This window comes from Ambystoma mexicanum, chromosome 2q, assembly GCF_040938575.1.
Source record: "Ambystoma mexicanum isolate Mex_15411 chromosome 2q, UKY_AmexF1_1, whole genome shotgun sequence".
NCBI classification, from domain to species: domain Eukaryota; kingdom Metazoa; phylum Chordata; class Amphibia; order Caudata; family Ambystomatidae; genus Ambystoma; species Ambystoma mexicanum.
Window position 1 is genome coordinate 646,455,310 of NC_090924.1, and position 24,957 is coordinate 646,480,266.

The following is a 24,957-nucleotide window of genomic DNA, read 5'->3' on the forward strand; positions in this document are numbered from 1 at the left end:
ATGTCAGATAGAATAAGTGCATAGAATATATAGTAAGGGGAGGGGGGAGAGGAGAGAGGGAAAAGATAGCGATAGGAAGAGAAGACTGAGAAGAGGTGAGTGTGGTTAAAGAGAAGAGGCAAATGCGGCGAAATACAGTGTTATAGTTTGGAAAAGCAAGCAGAGAGCTCATCAAGTTGCAGAGGTAAATATTGAACACAAAATGTAGCAGGAGGACAGCAAGTGTAAGCCAGGATTCAAGTCGTAGATGGGCATAGCATGATTCAAGGCCACCATGATTACGTGATGCTAAGGAAGTCAAGCATGAGAACGATGAGATTCGAGATGGGTGAACCAACATGATTCACATAAGTCCAAAAAGTCAAATCAAAACATCAGCAACAAGGCGGCGATGGTGTCACCACAATGTGTCAATACAAACTCCCACAAGGGGCAGTGAGGGATTGATAGATGTAGGGGGGGAGGGTAGCAGGAGAGGGCTACCATTGGGGAAGGGGACAGCAAGATTAAGGATTCAAGCATACAGGCATCACATGCATACAAGGATGGGGGCCAGCAAAATACAAGAGGCAGGCATACAGGCATCACATGCATACAACAAGGATGGAAGATGCAAAATACAAGAGGCAGGCATACAGGCATCACATGCATACTACAGGGATGAGGGGCAGCGAAATACAAGAGGCAGGCATACAGGCATCACATGCATACAACGGGAGGACAGCAAAATACAAGAGGCAGGCATCATATGCATACAACAAGGATGGGGGATGCAAAATACAAGAGGCAGGCATACAGGCATCACATGCATACTACAGGGATGAGGGGCAGCGAAATACAAGAGGCAGGCATACAGGCATCACATGCATACAACGGGAGGACAGCAAAATACAAGAGGCAGGCATCATATGCATACAACAAGGATGGGGGCCAGCTAAATACAAGAGGCAGGCCTACATTAATGATACAAAAGGGATGGGGGGGGCAGCAAAAACTAAAAGGCATACAGGAATCACATGCATACAACAGGGATGGGGCAGCGAAATGCAATAGGCAGGCATCCAGGCATCACATGCATACAACAGGGATGGGGCAGCAAAATACAAGAGGCAGGCAGCTTTACAGTAGCGGACATGGGCCTTCGTAGTGTGCCTTGGACGAATGGGCCGGCTCCCGCCTCCCAGTTGCTACGATTGGCTGATCAAGCAGAGGGCAACCAATAGGAGGGGGATGGAAGAAGGCTCACAAAGATCCTGGTGCGGCCATATTGGAAGGTCGGGGGCACAATTGGTGTTCTGTTTCAAATGCCCCAAAACAGTCTAATTTTGCAATAATGAAGGCAGTTAGCGGCACAGAAGCTGGTTTCAATGTGCACACTTGAGCAGAAAGTAAATTAGACCAGAGAAATTAGGCTTTTGTAGAAAAAAACTGCACCAGCGTGCAAATACACTCGGCACATCACAGGCTTACCCTGGTTCAGCTGATTGTGCAGCAGATGGAGATTCGGACTGTGGAGCGCGGCTTCCTTGAAGTAGCAGCAGAGAAAGAAACGTATCCTATTCTAGTCCCTATACGAACCTTACAATGCCCCCCTCGAATTGGTAATACCTTCCCCTCAATGACAGACACACACCTTGCTTTTTGCATGCTTTGATTATTTCCTGCATTGCTCATTTCCCTCTCTTCACTAGAACAAACCCACCCACACTAAAATGCTGAACGATTTGCAACCTCTTTAAAATCCCATCCATTGTTGTTTTTCTCAGTGCTTCAGTTAACTGAGCAAGCACAAAGAATTGAAACGTCCATAATGTCTGCATGCAAGATGTTCCATCGCTCCCCTACCACTGAACAATCCACGATCATAGAAAGACTTAAGCATTAAATCCCCAATCTATTCTACACAGTGCTCGAAGTGTAAAAGAAAAAAAAAGTAGTGGAACTATGTTCTCTCTGCCCCGGCCCCTTTTCTGCCCACTCCCCCTCCATACTCACCGTCACCCCTCCCCCATTCAAATCCCGTACCTGGGTCCTTCCTTGCCTCCACTCCACCCTGCAACATTGTGTTTTACAACAGTTCTAGTGAAACTGAAGAAAACACAATGAAAGAAAATGCATTTAAATGACATCCATTATTGTGTCATTGTCCCACTTTGCATGCACCTTCATGTAGGCTCCCCTTCACTGTCCTCCATTCACACCTCTTAAAGAACATGGCCAGCCACAGACACACCTCTCCCATTGCCTGCTAACAAGTCTGAGCCTACAGCCACTCACGCGCAGATCGCAATCAAGCTGGGTGCTTTGGCTGCTTGGGAATGGGTTTTGTATCCCAAGCAGCCTATTTAAATACATAATTCTCTTTCAGCACGTGTGAGATAGCACAGTGCAATGGTGCACTGGCTTTAAATCAGCAGGGCTCAGGTTCGAGTGCCCAATGGAGACGAAATAGAAACAAACAAAAAAAAGTTGCCGTCCTGGAACGGGATTGTGGCTCACATATAGTAAGGGAACAATGACTGGTTGCTCTGAGCAGGGCACGTCGTACCCTTTAGTCCCCTCCCCCCCCCCCCCCACATTGACCCCTGATTCTACATTCCAGAAGCATTTCCTTGCTAGGTGCTGACTTTGCTATTTTCTATTTGTGCAAAGCCGTCTGTTCAGTGGTCACTTGACCTGAGCTGCTCCCCACCAATCTCTGAACACTGCGCACATATTGGCAAGCGCTGGGGACAAAACAATCTCAATAAGACTGGACTCTGCCATTCACCGATTGAGGGGAGCACCGTGCAGAAACACTGACATCTTTGTTCTGGCACAAAGCCAGATCTCCAACTGCGTAACAAAGCCCATAGGTGTCTATGTAGGCTAGGAAAGCTGGCCAACCACAGCGATCTAGCCAGACCAGTCGGGGGGGGGGGGGAGGTGCAGATACCCCCATGCATAAGAGATGTGGTATATGACTGAACAAAGCGGTATCCTGACGTATGCCTCCCCAGCATGGATGACCTGCCATGAGTGACACCGGAAGAGTCTTCAGATAGCCCAGAACAAGGCCCTGCGGATATAGTCTGGAGCTCCAATCTGTATCAGGTAATATTATCCCCATATATATGGTCGCCGTACATAATATCGCCGGGAAATGGTTGTGGCGATATTATATGGGGATAGGGGCAGCCAAAAAGAAAAAAAAAAAAGGGTTTGGGGGTTGCGGGGGTGTCCCCCGCATGTTCCATGCAATAATGTCCCCACAAAAAACAGCCATTTTTCGGCGATATTTTTGCATGGCGATATTTTTGTGGGGACATTATTACATGGAACCCTCCAATCTTCACAAGGATAGCTGATCTTCACAGAGAACTTGACATCGAGATGTTGGACGAACATCTAGCAAAGCAGAGTAAGAACTTCTGCCAAGGACAGGATCACAACCCGGACCCACTGATCGGAAGACTCACTGCCACCACTGCAAACCCTTTCGACCGCTACCCGTGGCCCATCACGGCGAAGACCCTGTGAAACCAGCCCTACTGTGACTACATACTCAACCCGAGAAGATGGAGTAATGAGGCTCAAGCCTCGGTATCCAAAAATCACAGCTGATGGATAAAATCTATCAGCAAGAAGAAGACAGACAGCTCTGAACAGAGCATTGGACTGGTCTTCTGCAGCATACACGGCCACACCATAATGGTTATACCTTTACGCAGGTTGGAAGAAGCACCATCCCAGACAGCAGCAGTGGCATTAACATTGGAAATAGTAGCAGGACAAGAACCCCCAGGAGTTTGTCTACATCGCAAACCGGTGAATGCGGAAAAGCCATGCCCCATCTCTCTGTGGAACTTTTGACATATGCAAAGACACAGCAGCCAGACCACCTGTGTGGGAAAGGGCACCCGCAGGAGAGCAAACACTGAATGCTTGTGAGCCGACCGGCAGGAACGCAGTGGCTGCAGAGCACATATACACAACCATAATGGAGTGGCACTGAATAGCCGGGATGTAGAAGAAGCATAGGTGAGTGCAGTTCCATCTTCATTGATGGTACACAAGGGGACAGGGAAGGGGCAGGACTTCTGCCTGGCCCAATAATGGCCGCCACACCAGGCCTTTATCACTTTACCAGACCTCGAATCTGCAGCCAGGGAGCAGTTAATCTGTCAAGCTAGCCAATGTCCAAGTGCCCCAAACCAAGTAAGATCCCTGTGAGTGAATTAGAAGAAGTTAAGAGTGGCCTGGAAGAGACCCAGTCAAGAAAATATTGAGTGGAGGAGTGGCGGAGTTGTGGGATATGTTAAACCAGAGAAAACTGAACTGTTGTGTATGGCTTGGCTTTGCAGAAGGAATGTTGTGATGTCATGTGGAGTGTTTATGTCTGAATGATTGGAATGCATGGGTGAATGTTCTAACCTGGAGTTGGTCAGCCAGAGGCCTGGGTGATGGGCTGCCAGTGTTATATGTCCTACTTGAAACTTATATGTAACCTAATTGACCGCTTGTAAAGATACCAATGAAGCTGGTAATAAACCTAGCAAGTCAACCTAAGAAGGCTGGGAGCTGCTTCACTACAATGGCGATGAGTTGGTCTTTTAAAAGAAGAATCTACGCGTGAAACAGATGTAAAGCTGGTGCCCTGTTGCAGGGGGTGCAGGAAGGAAGAAGAGGACAACACTGCCCCCAAATGTAGTAAGGCCCATCACCCAGGGCGGGGCGGGAAGGGAGAGGTGAGGAAGGATTGAGAAATAGCCCCATTATTTTTAGATTACCTCAGCACTGAAAGGGAGGTGTTTTCTGGGGATCACCCCTTGACTGCAAGGAGAGCCGAGTACTGGGTCTAGTAGCGGACCCTTCTGTCTGAGTAGGGGAAGTTTGTTCCTAAAAAGGGGAAGGAGGAGCGACCTGCATGGGAAGAAGACACTGCACCTCTGCATGGGAAGAAGACACTGCACCTGCCCGGGTGGCAGAAAATTATGCCCCCGTCTGTGTGCTAAGACAGATATTGATCCATAAATTGGAGAAGGGAAACTCGCTCAAATAGGTTGGAAGAAGGGTAGCTGCGCCTAGAATCTGTGAAGGGAACGCTATCCCAAAAGCTGGAGAAGGGGCAGCTCCACCCATAAACTGAAGAAGGGAGAGCAGCATCACTCAGAAGCAAAAGCAGAGCAATACGAGAGTATGTTTTTGGAGAAGCAATGCGCACATACCTGGCGTGTAATTCCGTGGCGGCTCTGTGGCATTTTGCGCATGTTGGAAGTGCAGGCAGCCACATGGGGATGGCATCAAGAGCGTGTGGAAGTTGCACCCGCAGAGCTCCGTGGTTGAAGACTAAATGGTGATGTCACAGGAGGACACATGGGGGGTTGGCGATGGGCTGGAATGAAAAGCCTCAACTTTCTTTTGGTATTACGAGCTAGGCAAGATGAAGCGAAGAGCAAGTGTTCCATTGAGGTTGCGACTGTGCTCGCACTAATCGGAGCAAAGGACCTGACGACGTACGGGCAACGTGACCAGGAAGTGTGCTAGAGATGAGGGCCTGGCTGCGTTATAGTACCCCGCAGTCAGAATGGAGCTCGAGATTCAGACTGTGTTAAGGACGATTTTGAACATGGTCAGGTCAAGCTATGCTATCGGGCTTTATCTCCTAAGGAGTCAAGGAGAAGGGACTTAAGTATCCTTTTTGTTTGTTGATTGGTGCTTATATTTACCATGTAAGCATGGATGGATTCCTGTGTACTGCAAGGAGAAATGGGTCTGGATGGGATGGTGACTGTTTTTGAATCTGCAGGGAGCGAGTGTTTTTACTCCGCATTTAAGTGTGGATGGGTTCGAGTATGGTTTGGATATAGCGTGTGATGTGTAGCCTTAATCATTTTGAGGATTTTCAGTTTATAGCCACAGGAGTTGGCATGGACTTCTAGCAATTAAACTAATAGATGCATGGAATGGTTTAGATGGGTGTTGATTGGTGCTGGGGGCATATATGAAGTTAGAACTAACTGCTTGAGGATTTTCAGCAGTTCGGTCGCTAAATTGTGGCATGGGCTTTTAGGAGTGGATTTGGGTTGGGCTTCATGATATATATTGTGTCTTAAGAAATGCATCAATTCAAACGTATATAACAATGCAATGTGAACTGCATATTGTGTTATGTGATGTATGGTTTATAGTATGGAACATCTGTATTGATCCGGGCAGTTTAGTCATTTTGGGGGTAGCGCCTTCAATTATCCCTTGAATGGGTGTCGATATGATTGTCTGGTGATTGAGGGGGTAGCACCTCCAATGTTTTTGGTTTTGGGTGAAGCTTATATGAAATTTATAAGTATGGTTTTGCGGATGGTGTGTGTGCCAGGTCAGCATGTCTTACCTCTCAAAGTTGTTGCTGGGGGTAGCGCCTTCAGCCTAATATTCAGTATGGATGTGGATGGGGGTGCCACTAGGATATTTGAGAGGTAGTGTCACATAGTAATGGTATCCGGGGGTAGCACCTCCAGTTTGGTATTGGCGTGATTGTGATGAGTCGTGCATGGTTAAACAGTGTACGTGTGTTTCTGGTGGTAGCGCCATCAGTTATGTCGGGGCGTGACTATAGTGGGGTTATGCTTGATTATCCCACGTATGGCTGTGTGAGGTGGTAGCGCCACCAATTGTTGGGGCTTGACTGAGGTTAGTCATGCGAAGTTAATAGTTTGGTATCTGGGTGGTAGCGCCCCCAATATGTGTATGGCTGTGACTGCAGTATAAGTCATGCATGGTTAAGGGTATGTGTGTACGGGTGGTAGCGCCCCCGGTTTTGGTATGGGTGTGTCTATGGTATTAGGCATTGCATGGTCACACATTACCCCAACTTTGTGGTTTATTTACCACAAATGTAATTTTCTATTCACTGTGCACATGCGGTGTGGCTGTTTTTAGCTGTACTGTGTGTGCTTCTATGACTCTTTTCACCCCATCAGGGTCCGGAGTGTGACAGTGATATTGGTTGTTGGTCCTGGTGTGCCTGGCCAGTGCATCGGGTATGAGGCGAGTGGTAGAGTGTCAGAGCACATGTGTGCTAGCCCTGATGATGCGAGTCGGTGTGAATGGCTTATGTTGGTGTGTGTGTGGAGGTATGATGTGTAATGTCTTGCGCTGTTGTCGGAAGAGGGGAGATGTGTTGTGTAATGCTTTGCTGTATGTGATGTGCAATGTAAAGGGAGGAGATGTGCTGTGTATGGCTTGGCTTTGCAGAAGGAATGTTGTGATGTCATGTGGAGTGTTTATGTCTGAGTGATGGAATGCATGGGTGAATTTTCTAACCTGGAGTTGGTCAGCCAGAGGCCTGGGTGATGGGCTGCCAGTGTTATATGTCCTATGAAGCTGGTAATAAACCTAGCAAGTCAACCTAGGAAGGCTGGGAGCTGCTTCACTACATGAACAGGGAGGGAGAGCGAGAAAAATAGAGGGGAGAGAAAGTGAGAAAGAAACAGAGTAAAAGGGACGGAGACAGAGGAGAGAAAAGAGTATTTGGAGAACAAAATAAGATGTAGCAAAGAACACCTTGAACACACAGGCCTGTGCAGAGACCCAATGCAATTCTTGAGGTAGCAAGAGGCAAGGACCAAGACTTGTGAATCCTAATGACTAAGGCTGTCATAAGTACAACATATCCTTTTACACAACTTAACGCTGCACTAGCAAGAGGTGTGCCAGGAGCCATCCTCTTAGTGTGGATTACAAATAGACAGCTGGGCATTCCATCCCTGTGAAGGAGACCTTTGGCATAGACGGAACTGGATGATTCACCCCTAGATGGAGTTGTGGGCCCAGAAGGTGGGCTGGGCATTCTGCCTCAGACAATGTGTTGTACTTGAAGAGAACATGGAGAAGACCAGCATCCCTGCAATCGGAAGAACTCCTCCATCTTGACAAAAATGCCACAGCACTCCCAAGCGGGATCCCTGTTCTGCTGAGTGCCCCTAGACCCCATGAACGTTTATACAAACCAGATTCAGGTTGTATATAAAATACGTTTTAATTTTCATCACCGGATCTGTCGATCCACCAATGCTTCTCAGTTATACATCTGTTCAGAATAATTGTCAGGACAAAGGGTGCACAGTGACAAATAGTAAAATAAAAAAAAACCTGCAAACATCGCCCGACCCAACAAAAACACCTCCATTCCACAGTGCTGGTGCCAAGTATCAAAAACGAACACAAGTTCAGAACTGAAACATACCTCCAAGTACAATGATACAATTCTGGATTAGTACCCGGCTAGGGGGTTGTGACAACCCTTCCAGCCCATTAAGAGGCTCAGAACGGTGTCTTTACCAGATGGTACAGACCCGGTTCCGAGTCTCCTCAGAATGGGAGGTCGCCATTTTCCCCTCGCCGGAAATCAGGTAAGTGCACTCCCCTGCGCGCCCCCATGCCCCACCCTGCTTTTCCACATATTTAGGCCCCACATGCCCACCCCCACTTACCTTGTGTTTCCTTCTTCCTCGCTGGCGCATCTGCAACTCCCGAATGGCCGCCATGGAAAGGGAGAAGGGATTACCCATAGTTCCCTTCTCCCCGATAGGCATTTTTTTGCAGTTTTTTTCTCAACTTGAGAAAAATACACTATTAGTACCCCGGTACAACATGCCAGGGTACCAATAGCAATCTAACCCTTTGAGGGGGGCATTACCAGTCAGGTAATGCCCTCCCCTGAGGTTATATTGCTTAAATGGACTGTGCTATTTTGCACCGATATTGTGATCATATTTCCATCTTTCAAATTTTCTTTTGTCTTCTGTGTTGGGCAAAGTTTGTATGCAATACCCTTTGGGACCACACAACTAGGACTACAGGTGTAAGCAAAACCAACCTTTGGTATATGTCTGTACTACACAGTTTTGTGGTAGCGTTGCTGAGCAGACAGGCTTATCTCAAGAGGGAATGTGAGCTGTAAGGATGTTACACAGAGGTCTATAATTACAATTATTCAAATTGACTCTTATACTCAAGGTTTATTGGTAAAATACTTTTAATTTATTTCACAGTCAGTTCTAAAACTTTCAATAGAAGGAAGAAATCTATATCACACAAAAATATACTTCAGTACTTCACAATATCAGGTTCTGGAGGCATTTAAACTACTTTGAAGGAGGAGCAAAATGGCATTCAGAGCATTTGAAGTAGGAGCAAAAAAGCACAAGTTGATAAAACGAATATTACAGTTACTCTTAAACAGTGCAAATATTTTGAGTTCACCAGAGGAGTTGACTCAATGCAATAGGTTAGGCCTAAGTCAATAGGCTAAAGTCTTGTATAGGATAAAGCAGTTTTGGAAGTTAAACGGAAAAGTCTTTGCCAAAATTCTCAGAAATAGTTCGTAAAAGAAAGATTCATATGTTGGGTCACAAGTTGACTAGGCCTGCAAGTTGCCAAAGTTTGAAGCACTTTCGCAGGGAGAGGTAAATTCTCTCGGTCGGGTTTTCACAGTACCTTACAATGAAGAAAAGGATGCAGCTGAAGACGTCTGTTCCTGGCAGTTCCTGCAGATCTCGCTGTTCCTGAACCTCAGTCGTGGGGACAAGAGGGAGGACGTCTGGGGACTCCTGCACTGCACTGGGACTGGTTAAAAAGCTGGCAAAGGCAAATCTTCAATTCCGGTAGCTGTAGTCAAGCACACAAACTGGTGTCCTTCTCCCTGACTATTCGGTTTCCTGCAGCACTCTGAGGAAAAATACAACCAGCTCCGATAATGGTATCGAGGTGGCTTACAAGTTGATTGGTCCCACCAACTCAAAGGGAGAAGTTGTCCTTGAAGGGCTTCTCTGTCGAGATGAACTTGGCGATTTGGACCTGCAGCAGTGCTTCACCGGGCGGCAAACCAACAGTCCAGGAGTTGCTGCAGCCGTCCTCTTCCAGCTCATCTTCGGTTCTTTTGTTCCAGTGGTTGACTCTGCCTTCCAAGCCAAGAGACTCGCCTTTTATCCAGTTTCCGCCCATTCATTCCAGCCTAGCTGCCTCTCACCCAGCAGGGTGGCTGTACTTGCCGGACAGTCAGGCAGCCAATCACGCCAGAGTGTGTTTGGGTCTCCTAGGAGACTAAGCACAGGGAGTTTCGAGCACCTCCCTCACTTCCTGCACCCCCCAGACACTCGGGCGCCAGAGGCTGTCTTCAGTCCTGAAGCCGCCGAAGGCGTAGGAACAAAGGGACCAAACCTAGTTTGGTACGCAGAGACAAACTCTAGAAGGACCTTTCCATAAAGAAATGGCGAAAAAAGAAGACACCTGTTTAAACAAAGGGGGCTCAGACTCCATCTTGAAAAACATAGCTCCTGCGATTTAACGCTACCGGTGTTCGCAGTTGGGATAAAAATCATGGTAGTTCATTGTAAAATCACTGCCACCAGCCATTTTGAGAGGGAAGGGTAGCATTTGACCGCTACATGAGTTTCTAGACATAGGGGAAACTAAGTAACTCCTCCAGCACTCTATGGTAAGATAGTGTGTGCTGGGTCTAGGAATTTGGAAGGACTAGTAAAGATAATTTCAATTTTTGGGATAAACTAATGTTTCCCAGAGAAGATATTTAAATCTTGGGACAGCCTAAAAGGCTTTCCTGTGTCACTGCACTGAAGGTGCTGTGTGACACAAATGAAAAAATGATGCCTATGGAGTTGTCTAAAACTCCGTAACCAAAGAAATAAACACAGAAAACACAGTGAAATGAAAAGTTCAAAGTCCCAAAGTTTAGCAAAAGAGCCGGAGGGCTCTAAGGTAGAGGGAATTAGCACATTTATGAGAATTCTCCCCAACATTCTTCCTTATTCTTATTCTCTATTTTCACTTTCAGTATTTTCATTAATTATTTTGCTACTTTTCTTTTCCTTTGTTTTCAGCCATACATCCATCTCTTTGCTTGTTCTTCCTTTCAACAGATTTTCCTTAACTTTCTTTCATTCATTGAGTGCCTTTTGTTTCTTTTTTTTCCTTCTTTCCTTTATTCTCTTACTTCTCTTCACCCATTCCACCTGTCAATGTGCTTCCTTTCGTTCTTTTTCCCTTTCTATCCATCTAGTCATCTCTTTTCTCCATCTTGGTTTCACTCTTGGGTTCCCATACAAGGTGGATGGTGTTATACGCTGGTTTAGCCGCTCACACACCAACAATAAAAACGATACAGAGAATATATGTCCAGTCACTGAAGATATCCAAAAGGGCATAAGCACTAACCGAAAAAAAAAAAATGTAGTTGTAGCATGTGCCACTGTGCTGTTCGACGTAATACTGCCAGCCATTACAATTCTCTAGTCAAGAGGAGTGGGAAGATTTTGATATTTGTAGGAAGGGCTGTTACAGGATTGTTGTATCATAACAGTTAAGAACAACTGAGACTGGTCTTAAAAAAAGGGATCAGCACAGATTTCGAGTTGCTTAGATCTTTCGGGGCATCCTTCATTAGCACACATGGCAACAGATGGAGAACCCTGAAACAAGGTAGCTTTTCTTTGTTAGTTGAAACATTAAAAGAGAGAAGGGAAAAGGAGAATGAGGCAAAGAAAGACTGGAAGGAAAGAGGAATAACAGAAAAAAAGGAAATGAAAGAAACAATGAAAGAAAGGACAGATGGAATGGGAAGGAAAGACAGCAAGAACAAGGTCAGTAAAACAGAAGGATGCAAGAAAGTTTAAAGTGGTGGAGCATAGCTACTAAGTTTCAACAAGAAAAGTGAACAGAAAAGAGAAATAAGGCAATGAAGAGCAAAGGAAAGAATAAAGGAAGCAAGGAGGAAAAACAAAAATACCAAAAATAAAAGATGGGTAGAGTGAAAGATGGAGACAAAGTAAAAAGAAAGAAAGACTAGAGAAAAAGAAGGACGGAGACGGAAATAAATAAGGAAGAAGGCAACAAAGGAGGAAGGAAATATAGATGTAATGAAGGAAATGTATGTTTGTATGGTAGGCATAGTGCAACACTAGCGAGCAAGAAAGGGAGCACTTCTCAATGTTTGAGAGGCCCCAAAGAGGATCAACATGGGATTGGCCAGAATATGGGCGAGAGTGGACCACTCCATGAACTATCCGAGGAATTCCCTAAACAGCAGGGTCCATCCTGACCCGCAGGAGCGATGACGCTGTGCAGAGGTTTGTTGGGATGGTGTTCCCAAGTGTAAGCACAAAACACAAGGACAGGTCCATGTTTTTCATCTGACATCTTTTACTTCCAGTCTTGCATTGCTGCGGCTTCTGGAATTGTGCTGGCCTGACGATATGACCAGCTTTTCTGCTAGGTCCAGCAGTGCTCGACATCTACATCAGCCCCAGGCCATAAAGGACACCTTGATCTATAATAGGCAAACCTTCACATTTCTATAAGAGAAATAGAGATCGTTACTGCAGCATAGTCCCAATTGTGTCTCCTTCCAAAGTGGGGCCACAGCACTCTGAAAGCTCGTTCGCCCAATCTTGCCGGTTTGAAAGGAGGTATCACCAGAAACTCCAGATCAGATGATCAGTAAGAGCAAAAAGGGCGTTTCCGGAGATCTAAAAGGGCTTGCCCATTTAATGCTCTGGGTCATGCAAGACGACCTTAAATCAATTCTGGGGAAATTATGCCAGATGGATTCAGAGCGACTATCCTATGGAGAGAAGCACGGTTACCAAGCCATAAACAGCAATAAAGCATGAAGCACGCTGCTGTACTGTCTATTTTCAATCCAAATTTATAGATAATATTTCAAGATTCTGAATAGGATTTACAGACCTTTCTCATTTGCTGGCTCTGGCCGAGCATGTGCTGTGTAAACGTGTCTTGAAGTGATGGCGGAGATTGCGCCCGAGATGCTGTAGTCTGCTCCGGCCCAGTCGATGACGGAGAAGAGGATATTTTGGCTTGCGTCTGAATGCCTGGATTTGGCCTGGCCTACAAAACAACAAGAATCAATTTTAAAGGCACTGCTCTCCCGTTGTACATCCTTGCAGATAATGAAGCCTTTAAATGGTCCAACAAAACCATGAAAATGAATAGATCACTGTGCTTTAGCATTCACGGCCACACATAGCACGCACACACACACCTCACCCCCCATAAGCAGGCAGGCAACAATCAGGAACCCAGTGCTGTGTAACATGGTCCGTTACTACATTGCAGTGGTAGACAATATTCCTGTTATGTGATGAAGCTATACAGCTGAGACATCTGTATAACCTGCAGGTCTGTGGTTTAGAGTAAGGTGGAGATGAGGCCTTTTTTCCTTCTGCATTCGCTAAAATGGCAACCGTCAAGATAGGGCAACAGTAACAATTGACCTCTATGCTATAAAATAGAAAAAGGTGCAGTAGAAAAGCTGTACAAATGCATACATATTTATTATTGAAGCCTTCGGAACATGAATATGAAGCGGAAGTCCTTGCAGGGGAGGTGGTAATCGTTATCACGGCCAGGCAGTCTTCCTGGTGGAGAGGAGATGAACGCTGGAGTGTCCAGCCACACCTTTGTCCCGATAACTAGGCTCGGAGTGGGGTCCAAGGAGGGTGCACATCCGGGCAGCAGGATGTGGCAGCAGTGCACGCTATGGGATGGCTCGCTCTCTTCCGGGACACAAACCAGTGTGGCAAACAGCACCTGATACTTGGTTTCCGGCCATATAAGCTATACTGGCTCACTTAAGGCTTTAATTAACTGATTCTGCATTGTAGTTTAATTCAGCCAGATAGTTTCAATGGGATTGGATCTTGATGACAGCACTGTTAGTTGTGTGCTCAGAAGACGTTTGCTTGGATCCCGCAACACAATTAACTCTAGACAAAGATTTGGCCATGATCCCAATAAACCCATGCAAGTCCAGGTACTCGCCGTCTCCCCAGAAGTTCCTTACAGAGAAAGGGAGCTCCAATTTAGGGATGAGATTGGGGGATTTGATGTCAGGGTATTTTAGCCGGAGAGCCGGAGCAGGATCAGACTATCCTGCATGGAAGTCTTTAGTTCACTGGCAGCGAAGGCATGAGCATGGGATGGGATCTGTAGCAATATAGCTACAGCTAATAGAGCTGGCAGGGAGCAGCGGACCAATCAGTGACTGTTAAAGTGTCCCTTCTGTCAAAGATGCACCAGAAAGACGAAGTAGCAAAAACAAAGGCATCAAACGGAAGCACATGTAAAATTAAAAACATTTCTCATCTCTTATAGAAGTACGCTGAATAACCAATAACCCTGAATATTTTATCCAAAAAGTATCTGCCCTATCCTGTATCCCCCAACTTTTGAAAAGAAAGTTTATCACAGCAGAAGAAATCATTGTGCACAGACACAGCTAGTGTAGCAGAGTTCTACAATAATGCACAGAGAGCGAGTGAGAGCACCCCCAGATCAATATGGGCCAGAGTTTGGACATCCAAAGTCAAAGCAAGGGTCTCTACCTACCTGAGACTACATTTTCCCTCTGGACCTCACTGCAGCGTCTAAGATCTCCTGCCAGAAGGAGGTGGTTTATAATGGCAGCAAGAACCGCTGGGCCTTGGGTGGAAGCAGACCTCAGGAAGAAGCGTAAACTCCCTTAGCCTTTGGAATAGTGGGGACCTTCTCACGTGGCTCTGTGAATAGGACTTCCATCAGTTACAGTGGATTCCGCACCACCGTAGCTCACACCGAAAACATGGCGAGTGGCTCTGGAAAGGAAACTTAGTTGCCCCCGGTGTTCCTTTCCAAAGTATCTGACGGGGAGTGTTGAAGGGAAGCCACAACCTGTGTAGCTTCCGGGTAGATATTGACCAACTGTGCAATCAAGCATGCTTATTTGGTTTGCCCGTTCACCTTCCAATTCTGTATTCTGCTCTCTCAGTTCAAGACTTGACTGCACTTAACTCTTACCGTAAAGATTGGATTTGTTCGCCCTTGATTACTCTTAACTTTCTCCATCAAGGGAGATGAGGAGGCTGAGTAGAGATGTTCATCCGAGCCAGGCACGTCTCTCCACAAACGTCACCAGGCAAGGACCTGCTTAGAATAAAGACAGGCCTAACATGTCACCGAAGGAAGCGAATATCCAGGTGTCTGCCTCACCATCAAATCGTATGCAAATACGTCAGAAAATAAATACAAAGATTCAGTGCTCCCTGGTCCCATCACAGACAGTACAACAACACCTGGAAGTCTGGTGCACAGACTACTGTGGTACAGATAACTTGCCATCTGTCTAACCTTCCAACATTTTAGTGACAACACACGATGTTCAATAGGAATGACTCGTAACCAAAAATTACCAAATGTGACCTGTACATTGCGCCTGCAAAGGGTAAAGGACACTTGCAGGTCCCGCAAGAACACTTACTATTCCAAACACCCCTAACATGGTGCCTACCAGATTTCGGGGTCCTCTTAGAAGTTCATCAGCTGAACTCATACAGACAGATGCACAAGTCACTCTGGGCCATGCCTTATACTCATACTTGGGTCCTGCTCTACAGAGAAACAGAAACGCAGGGACCCTCACTGAGGTTTCTATTCAAAAGGAAGGCCCATTTTTTCTGACTAAGGTTTTGCCTTTTTAATTTGCAAGGTTTTTCTTAAAGTAGAAATGGAGACACCGTGTTTGTGCACATTTCTTTTTTATGCACATACAAGAAATAGACACCAATTAAAATGTGTCAATTTCCACTCAAACGGCCTTTAAAGTTAATGCATTTACTTAGTTGATCATATTATTTAATGGATGACGTGCAATACGGACATCCAAAGGAAAGGGTCCAAAAGAAAGTTGACTTTACCCACAGACAAGTAATGTTGATTAGAATATCTTCTCCGAGTTCCACAATTCTCAACCTCATGCCTAGGTCGTCCACAGATCACAACTTGAGTGTGATTTTGTCGGACAAAATCTAGTTACACAATACACTGCCTTGAACTGAAAAACAGATAGCCAGCAAATAACGGTTCTTAACTTGCTACCCACTGGCAAACTTAACGGAGTTGCTGTTGGCCAGTATGGGGAATGTGTTATATGTACTATAAAATAAACCTCAGAATACCTTTAGAGTTTGCAGGTTTGGGAAGACATAGAAGAATGCTCAGAAAACACATGTTCGAAGATGTGAACCAGTGCCATTGGCCAAACTAAAAGAGAACAACAGAGGCAGCAAAGAAGCCTCACTCACCTCTTAAAGGCCAGGCTAATACCAGCACTACGCTGGAAGAGTTCATATTGGCTATTTCAGCAATCGATTTGGAATGTAACCTAGAACTAACCTGCAAATGGACAGACGTCATTGTACCAGATTGGCAGCGCGTTGCCTCTTGCATGGGCTGTGCCACACTCTCAGCAGATGTCCAGTTAGTCGCAGAGGCACGGGGAAGAGAGACTTGCTAAAAGAAGAAGGTCCCTATCTTTGAATGCAAGACACACAAAACTGACTTTGGGGATCTTGCTATTGGTTTGCGGTGCATTTAGAGGCTATCATGCCCTTTAATGCTGGGAGGTGGCTACCAATTTCAGGCAATGGCAGATTAGCACAGTAGACTGGGGACAGCTATTGTGAGCTGTATATTTTATCTTCATTAAATGTACAAAAGAATAAATGATCACTAAAGAAACAAGATTTAGTTTTATCAAGTTACAACTGTTGCTGACACTATGCATAGCTCATGAAAAGAAATGTGCACACTTCCAAGTCATAGCTGAAATGTTAACGTTAATGTGCCTAAACCACAAGACACAGGATAACACCCACTACAGCTCCAATAGCAATTAGATTTGAAAACCTACTTCGGTTTCTGTGCAAAATCCACTCCAAATGAGCCAGTCACGACATGAAATGCTTGAGGATTCGAAGCATCATCACAGATCCAGGATTTGGCACTTGGAATAGACTTTTTAAGGTGCTGCCTCTTAGTAATGAGCTGGGACAATCCATGGACTTGCTCTGCATCTTGTTGAGGCACATGGGGTGCCCTCAGGCAATGGTAGGTACCAGGCGCTCCATTGCTCACATGTTCCAATAGACCATCAGAACCTTTTGGGTGCATGTGTGGGGCTAGGGACGTTTCCAGGGCAGGACACTGTCATTATTAAAATAGTGGATACTTTACATTTGGAACATAAGTGGCGGGGATGATATGCGATGGATCAGACCACAGCTAGAAAGGCAATCCGCACATGGAGGGAATTCTCTGAATCAACTCCCGGAACCAAAGAGTTTCAAGTCCATGGCCTCGAGATCCTTCACTTCTGAACCAAGGAGATTATTATCCGCTGACAGCCGAAGTGTTGACATGGAGCTTTCCATTCTAGGGGATGTGGTTGACTTGATATGCCCGGTACTCAAAGCGAGCGATTAATTAGAAAGGAAACTATCCAGTTAATGGAGACTCCAGGTTAGCCAAGTCTTTATTTATGTGAACATTTTCAAATGCGAACTACCAAGTGGTCTCTAAGCATTAGAAACAGGGCGGCATGTTGGAGTTTGAAAGCCACATGGTGGAAAGCTAAGTCTTGATATCTTTGCCAAGGAAAGGGTGGTCCTAGTCGTTTCAGGCGCAATAATCAGTGAGCTCTGCAGAGTGTTTTATTCTAACAGCTATCGGGAAAACCTCCAGTTCAGCCAGTTTATGGCTGGGGGGTGGCAAAAGCATTTTAAATGATGGAATGACAGTGGTAGGGCATACACTTTTTCGCCTATTTAGAGCATGTGAAGAATTAGTGCTGTTCAACTGGCGTGGGATTACACTGGGAAGACTCTTGGTATTAGGTAACCCATCTTTTAATGGGCCTGTAGTACACAAGTTGGTAGTGTGACTGAGCATCCAGGCTTATCCTAAGAGGGGTAATGTGAGCTGTAGAGCTGTGCAATAAAACCAGTAAATATAAGTATGCAAATAAACACTTACACACAAAATGTATAATACATATTTATGTATTTATACACAATTAAAGCGTTCTTTAAAAAGCAGTAATTAGCTGTAAAATTCCAAAGGTAGCATTTAATTCAAAAAGTCAACAATAAAGCAGGTGAGTAATTAATTCATATGTTGCACATGTTCAAGCACCCAGATGCGACATCATTTGAGGTCAGTTTAACATTTATATAGTATCGCCTTTGCAATATTGAGTTTTTGAGGGAGGAAAGGTTAGATCAGAACAGACTGATCGTTATAAGAACAGTTAGATTTTCCCAAAGGGATGCAGGCAGTCTATTATCCCAGCATTAAAGTGTTCAACATTTAAAACCTGTAAGAGAACAAGCACTGCCAAAGCCAATAGGTTCAGAAGGAGGCCTTTAGGGAGCCAGGACAGCCAAAGTCAATGGGCAAAGTCAATGTTCTGATGCTTTTCTTCATAGAAATAGGTTCTTAAATAGTCAGTGTTCAAAAGAGAAATCACAGCAACTCAAGAGGAGTAACCTTTAGAAAGCGCAAGCTGTAAGGCCAATGCAGGTAAGTTGAGGTCAACTTAGTGTAGGGTTAAATCACACTCCCAAAGATAGGAAGCACCCCAAATAGCAAGGATAAAATACTCCAATCCTCACAGTACCTTGAAAATGAAAAAAGTGTTCCAGCTGGTTGCCTTCACGATGAAATTAAGTAGACCCTTGTTCCTGGTCCTTGGTCGGGGTGAGGAAAGGGAGGACGTCTGGTGAGCTCCTGTGGCAGCACTCCAGAGAGAGAGGGACTTGGCAGCAATGGATTTCCATTGATTCAGCGGCTCTTTGTGGTTTTGGCACTGTTTTCTCAGTGCCAAAGAAGAAGGAAAAGCTCTGGTTAGAATGTCCTCGATCCCTCAGTCCTGGACTCTGGTGAGGGGACTGTGGATGCAGATTCCTTGCTTCTGTAGGGTCCTCTGGATGCCCACAAAGATCTGGCCGGATTCTGACTTTGGAAGACAATGCACTCACAGATGGTCGAGGTACCCCAGGTATTGAGCTTCTACAGCCTTGGAAAGTCGCAGCAAATCGGGGTTGTGCCAAAATAGAGTTTGTCTCAGGTCTAGTTGGTCCCACCAGCCCAAGGGAGGAAGTCATCCTTTACCGGTCTTCCCAGTCAACTTGAAAACAGGGTCAGCACAGCTGCAGGGCTTCACCAGGCACTTTGCGGTCCAGGAGGGTGCTGCTGGCGTCTTCTCTCGTGTTCTGCTTTGGATGTTGTCCTGCAGTGCTCGACACTGCTCTTAATCTCAAAAACTTCGCTTTTTATGCAAGTTCCCTTTCATTCACAGCCCTAGGCTGTTAATCATACAGCAGGATCGCTGTCCTCCAGGACAGCCAGCCAGCCAGCCAATTGGAACTGGTTTCAATCAGGCACACAGAGACAAAAGGACAGCGAAGTATGGGAACCTCCCCCACTTCCTGCCTTTCCAGACACACTGTAGCCTGGGCGGGCTTCAGGGCTGAAGCCAGGCAAAGGCAAATTACACAAAGGACTCAAACCTGATGCAAACAACAGAGTAAAAGCCCTGAAGAAACTAACCAACAAGGAATATCAAAAAGTGAAGACAGGGGCCATAATGAGAAAAGGGCCACCCTTGGGTGCAGCACTGCAGCCGAGATGTCAGCCTGCAGATACATGTCACCAGGTAGTTAAAAGGAAACCACTGCCACCAGCCATTCAAGTGAGTTAGTGTAACAAAATATTACATGAGGAATGGGTTAAAGGAATTACTAGGTAACCCCCCAGCAGTCCACATGGGGTGGTGTGTGCTGGACCCATAAAGTATAGGTAGGTAAGACAGGGGTCATTTTACTATTCGTGGGAACAGTAGTTCACCCAAGAAAATGTATTTAAACATTAAGAGAAGTCCACGGGACTTCTCAGTGGCACTACACACATGGTGTTGAGTGTCACAATGCAAAAGCAGATGCCTATGGCGTTTACCAGACTCCATAAAATAGTAAGGAACATAGAAAATCATAGTCAGCAAAACACATGAGTGAGTGAGAAAAAGGCCCCACTTACTCAGGAGTAAAAAATAAAAAGTCCAGAGTCCAGCAAAAGAGCTGGGGGTCTTGAAGGTTAACGGGAATTGGCACAGAAATTAAAATTCTCCCTAACACTCGTTCCCCCCAGACTAAGGACAGGAGGATTTAATCTACTCCTGGATGAATCTCTTGTATCAGTCGTTCATACTTCCTGGAGAGACCATCAGCGTTTTGGTGATTGCATCCTGACCTATGCTCAATGGTAAAATCAAACCATTGGAGGCGTATAGACCATCTAAGTCATTTAGGATTCCCCCCCTTCATTTGCATTAACCATCACAAGGGCTGTTGGTCTGTTTGAATACGGAAAGTAGAACCATACACGTATGGCCTAAACTTCTTCAAAGACCACACAATGGCAAAATAATCACACTCTATAGTTGCCCACCTTACATCAAGGATCTTCAGTTTCCTACTGATGAAGCAAATTGGGTGTTCTCTTCCTTGCTCATCCAGTTGACGCAAGACTGCACATATCCCTGTATTAGAAGCATCCGTTTGTACTATAAACGACTGGTTGTAATCAGGAGCTCTTAAGACTGGAGCTTTGCAGGGGGCTTGTTTCAGCCCTGCGAATGCCTTGGCACACTCCTCATTCCATCTGACCTTCTGAGGAAATTTTGGAGAGGAGATGGCATTCAGGAGGAGCTATGCTCCCATAGTTCTCAATGCAATTTCTGTAGTACCCAGTGAGACCTAGGAAAGCTCTCACATGGGTTTCAGTAGTGGGGGAGGCCCAGTCCTGTACACCTTGTATGTTGCTAGGCAAAGGCCCCAACACCTCTTACCTCATGTCCAAGGTAGACCACTTTGCTCTGCCCAATTTGACATTTACTAGCATTTATGGTCAGATGGGCCGAGCCTGCCATACATATCCAAGGTGATGAAGATGGTCTTCCCAAGTGGGGCTGAACACTGCAATGTCATCCAAGTATGCCATGCAGAAGTCCTCTAACCCATTCAGAACTTGGTTCACTATCCTTTGGAATGTAGCAGGTGCATTCTTTAGTCCAAAAGGCATAACTCTAAACTGGTATAAGCCTCCTGGGGTGGAAAAAGCAGTTGTCTCCTTGACATGGTCTGTCAGTGCTATTTGCCAATAGCCTGAGGTCAAGACAAATGTGCTGAGGAACTTGGCAGATCCAGGGTTGTCCACTCCTTGGTAAATGATGGCATCAGTCTTCGTGACTGCTGTTAGAGCTCTATAGTTTACACAGAATCTCAATTCCTTGGTTCCTGCTTTGGGCACTAGTTCAACTGGAGTAGCCCATGGACCTGTATATGCTCTATAGCCAAGAGGTCAATGATCAGACATTCTGTAGCCCTAGTTCTGACAGGGAGACGGTCGGAAGTGAGGATATCATGCTGCCCTCAAGGGCTCAAGCCTGGTGTCCGAGAGAACAGTGAGACAAACTACCTTAACAGAGCTTTGCACTCCTCCTGTTGCTGCAGAGTCAGATCTGAAGAGAGTTCGAGTCCTTCAACTGTCTCCTCTGAAGGGTCTCCCCTGAGGAGATCAGGGAGAGGCTCACCCTCCTCCTCCTCCTCTTGATCAGAGGCTGGAAGCAAGCTCCCAGTTCTGGTTTAGAGACATAGGCCTTCAGATGGTTAGTGTGAAAGACCCTAGGGGCCTCCTTGTGGTTGCCCAAGTCCACTAAACAATTCACCACTCCAAGATTGCCTACAACCTTGAAAGGTAATTTACATTTGTCCTGTAAGGCCCTTTGCCTTGTAGGAACTATAACCAATACTTACTGGCTTGGACACTCATTACTGATGAGGCCCAACAAGGCCGAAACATGTTTGGGGATGCTTCAGGTCTTGCGCAGAAGGCATGTGACTTAGCAGTTCAGGCTGGACTGCCCCTTTGGGGGTGGAACCATGCCTGATTTGCGTATGGTCTTTACCATTTCTGTAATGGCTTGGCAGGCGAAGAACGAGGGAGGGTTGCCCAGAGCAATGCCAGTGGTTAAGATTCATTCTAAACCTTCCAGCCATCACCTGTTTTGATATGCTATATCTCACTCCACTTGTAGTATTAAAGCTCTTTCTTTTGCTATCATAACTGATGCCATGTGCTATGTCAGTGTGCATTTATGGTATTCATTGTGGGGTTTGCCCATTTGCAGGATCATGGACAACAGGCTACGGTCAGTGGCCATTTTGCCTGGGGGCTAGCCTTGGACTATGCCCTGCTTTGCAACCCATTGAGGTAGACTAGAGAAACAACATATTTTGGTAAAAGTCCACTGTAAATTAGTACATAAAATAACCACTGAGAAATTCAAAGGGCAGTTTAACAACTAAATGGACTGGTTTAGTATTTTATATGAAAACTCAGATCTGGTAGGCTTTTGATGTCAAAGTGCTTAACGAGACAGTGCCACAAGTAAACTGGTACACAACCAGGGCACGTTGCTAAAGCACGAGAATTTGATCAGTTCTAGAAGCAATGTTTAGTTCTACTGATATTTCGTTTATACGTCATCGGAGATGGAGAAAATCTTTGCAGCTCTCAACGGATCCACCACCGGAGCAATAATATGCTGACTGGGCGAGCATCATAGGGAATGCAGTTCAATTATTTGTTGTAGATGGACTAAATCAGGTATTCGCTGTTCAATCTAACACTTGGTGTACCATGCTTGTAATTTCAATACTATATATAGACTTGTGATGCCTTTTGGCTTGGTCTCTACAGCTTTTGAAAATGTGCAAATGTTTCACATTACTTTTGTGGGGAGAGATTCCCCCATTCTTCAATGATTAAAATTGGTTGGGTTAAGCACAACACGATTCCGAGGCCTACAATGTTTTGCCTATTCGCCGAAACTAGTGGACACTAGTTGGCATCTTCTACTTGAGATGAAATAGAGAATCCTGCAGGGAAAATAGTTCAGGTTTATACTGTTTCCAAGTGTCTCACATTTTTTTTGAAAGAGTTCCTATCTTCTTAAGCAGGCAGCATGAACATGAACACTGTGTATATTCTATCCCTTATTGAGGATTCAATCTGTCCAGTACGGTAATTCTTTGCTACACAGGTGGGGTATGATATGTAATTGTTTAAGTATCGGGTTATGTGCTCGTATATACATTTCATTAATACTTCAGAATGTGTGTATATATTACGAACTAGCTGTACATTATTTGTGATGTTAACTTCCTATGTATTCAATTTAGTATTTTTTCCTTGTTCTTAACTCTTTTAATCATTCCTCAATAAATGTATTTGTATCTTTTCCCTTTGAGCCGAATCTATATACAATCAATGATTAACTCTCTCTTTGTATTAGATATATTGTGTTAATTTGATTTATCCCACGAGGAGAGCCTCTTATGGTTGCTTAGTTTCCCCTCTCTACATGAGTTATAGGAACACCCGAGATTTTGTTTGCTAGGTCTAGGAAAGGGAAAGCTGCCCGTCACCCTCACTCCGACCCCTACTTTAAAAAAAAAAAAAAAGAATATGTAAATCTTAAAGCTTTCCCTTTTGTCTTGGATTTTGCATTTCAAAAACAAAATATTGCGAATTTTAATAGCAGTATTTTGCTTTTCTTGCTGGTGATGTGAGAGCTAATTTGTGCATCCATCATTTTTAATTGAAAAGCTTCAACTGCAATGGCTAAAGACAAAACAATTACATTTGACTGACCAAGTCTGGATCTGTTGATATCCGCTGGATCTGGTGTTACAATTAAGGTGGATTCTGTCTGGCTGAGTTCTAATGGGAAAATTTGACATGCCAGCAATATTGGATTGGCAGACCCCATGTGGGACCCAAAGAGAGCACCAAAAATTGAGGCGAAATACAATTTGAAAAGGGATATATGAGACAACGCTGAGGCTTGTTCTGTCCTCAGGGTGGGTGAGGGAAAGTCACAGAGGGATATTATATGGCATGATTTGCAGATGTAATGAAGTGGAAAAAATGTCGGTCGCAGAAAGGGGTTGTTTAGGGTAAGTTAAAGGCAGGATGGTGAGGGCATAATCAATCACTGTGGAATGTGGTTTACAGAAGTAGAAAATACTTTATTTCTGCATGTGGTATGACCTCATCATAAAATAAGGAACAAGTTACTTACCTATAACTGTTATTCTCCAGCATGGGTCTGGCATGGATTCACATGCTCATGAATATTCCCTGTTGTCAGGCTGGGAATCCTCGGTAAAGAAAAAATCAGTTTCAGTTTCGTTTCTGAACTGTCTTTCTACTAGTAACCAATCACTGGTCTCTGGGTCATACTGCCCCCAGCCAATGACTGCCCTCTACCTAAGCCCCTCTTCTGGCAGCCATCTCCAGATTTGGTAGCACGTAAAGTGGCAGTAGGACCAAGAGAAGAGCCGCAGAGGGGTAGGAGGGAGGGTTCGCATGTGAATCCATGCCAGACCCATGCTGGAGAACAACAGTTACAGGTAAGTAACTTGTTCCTTCTCCAGCATGGTGTCTGGCATGGATTCACATGCTCATGAATACAAGAATACATGGGAGGTGGCAAGGCTCAACATTAAGCATATCAACAACTCAACATTAAGCATCTATTACCTCCTCACTAGGCCCACCTTCAGGTGAACAGGTTGCGCAGCACTGCTTGGCCGACTCTGGACTCCTCCCTGGAATACCGGTCGGTGTAGTAGAATCTCGTGAAGGTGTGCGTCGACCACCACGTAGCAGCCCTGCAGATGTCCAGCAGAGGCACATTGAATGGGCTCTCGGACGGCCAGGCAACGGTCGGTTTGCCAACCGGTGGCAGTGCATGATGCAGCCCGAGAGCCATCTGGAAATGGAAGCCTTCAAAGAGGGCCTTCCCTTGGTTCACAGGTCCAAAATTCACAAACAGCTGTGATATCTTCCGAAGGTCCTTTGTGCCGTCCACGTAGAACTTCAGCGCTCTAGTCACATCCAGCGAGTGCAAAGTGCTCTCAGCTGGCGACGAAGGCGAAAGAAAACAGGTAGCACCAAGGGCTCGTTGAGCTGGAAGTCCGACGGCACCTTGGGCATGAAGGAGGG

The 24,957-nt window shown here is 45.4% G+C and overlaps 1 protein-coding gene across 2 annotated transcripts in view; it reads right to left on the bottom strand.

Moving 5' to 3' along the window:
• MRTFB (myocardin related transcription factor B) overlaps positions 1 to 24,957 on the bottom strand; it is a 498,019-nt gene that overhangs the window by 96,642 nt on the left and 376,420 nt on the right. For both annotated transcript variants that reach the window (XM_069647827.1, XM_069647828.1), the window contains exon 11: positions 12,745 to 12,903. In XM_069647827.1, coding sequence (XP_069503928.1) covers positions 12,745 to 12,903 — 159 coding nt within the window. The remainder of the gene's footprint in view (positions 1 to 12,744; positions 12,904 to 24,957) is intronic.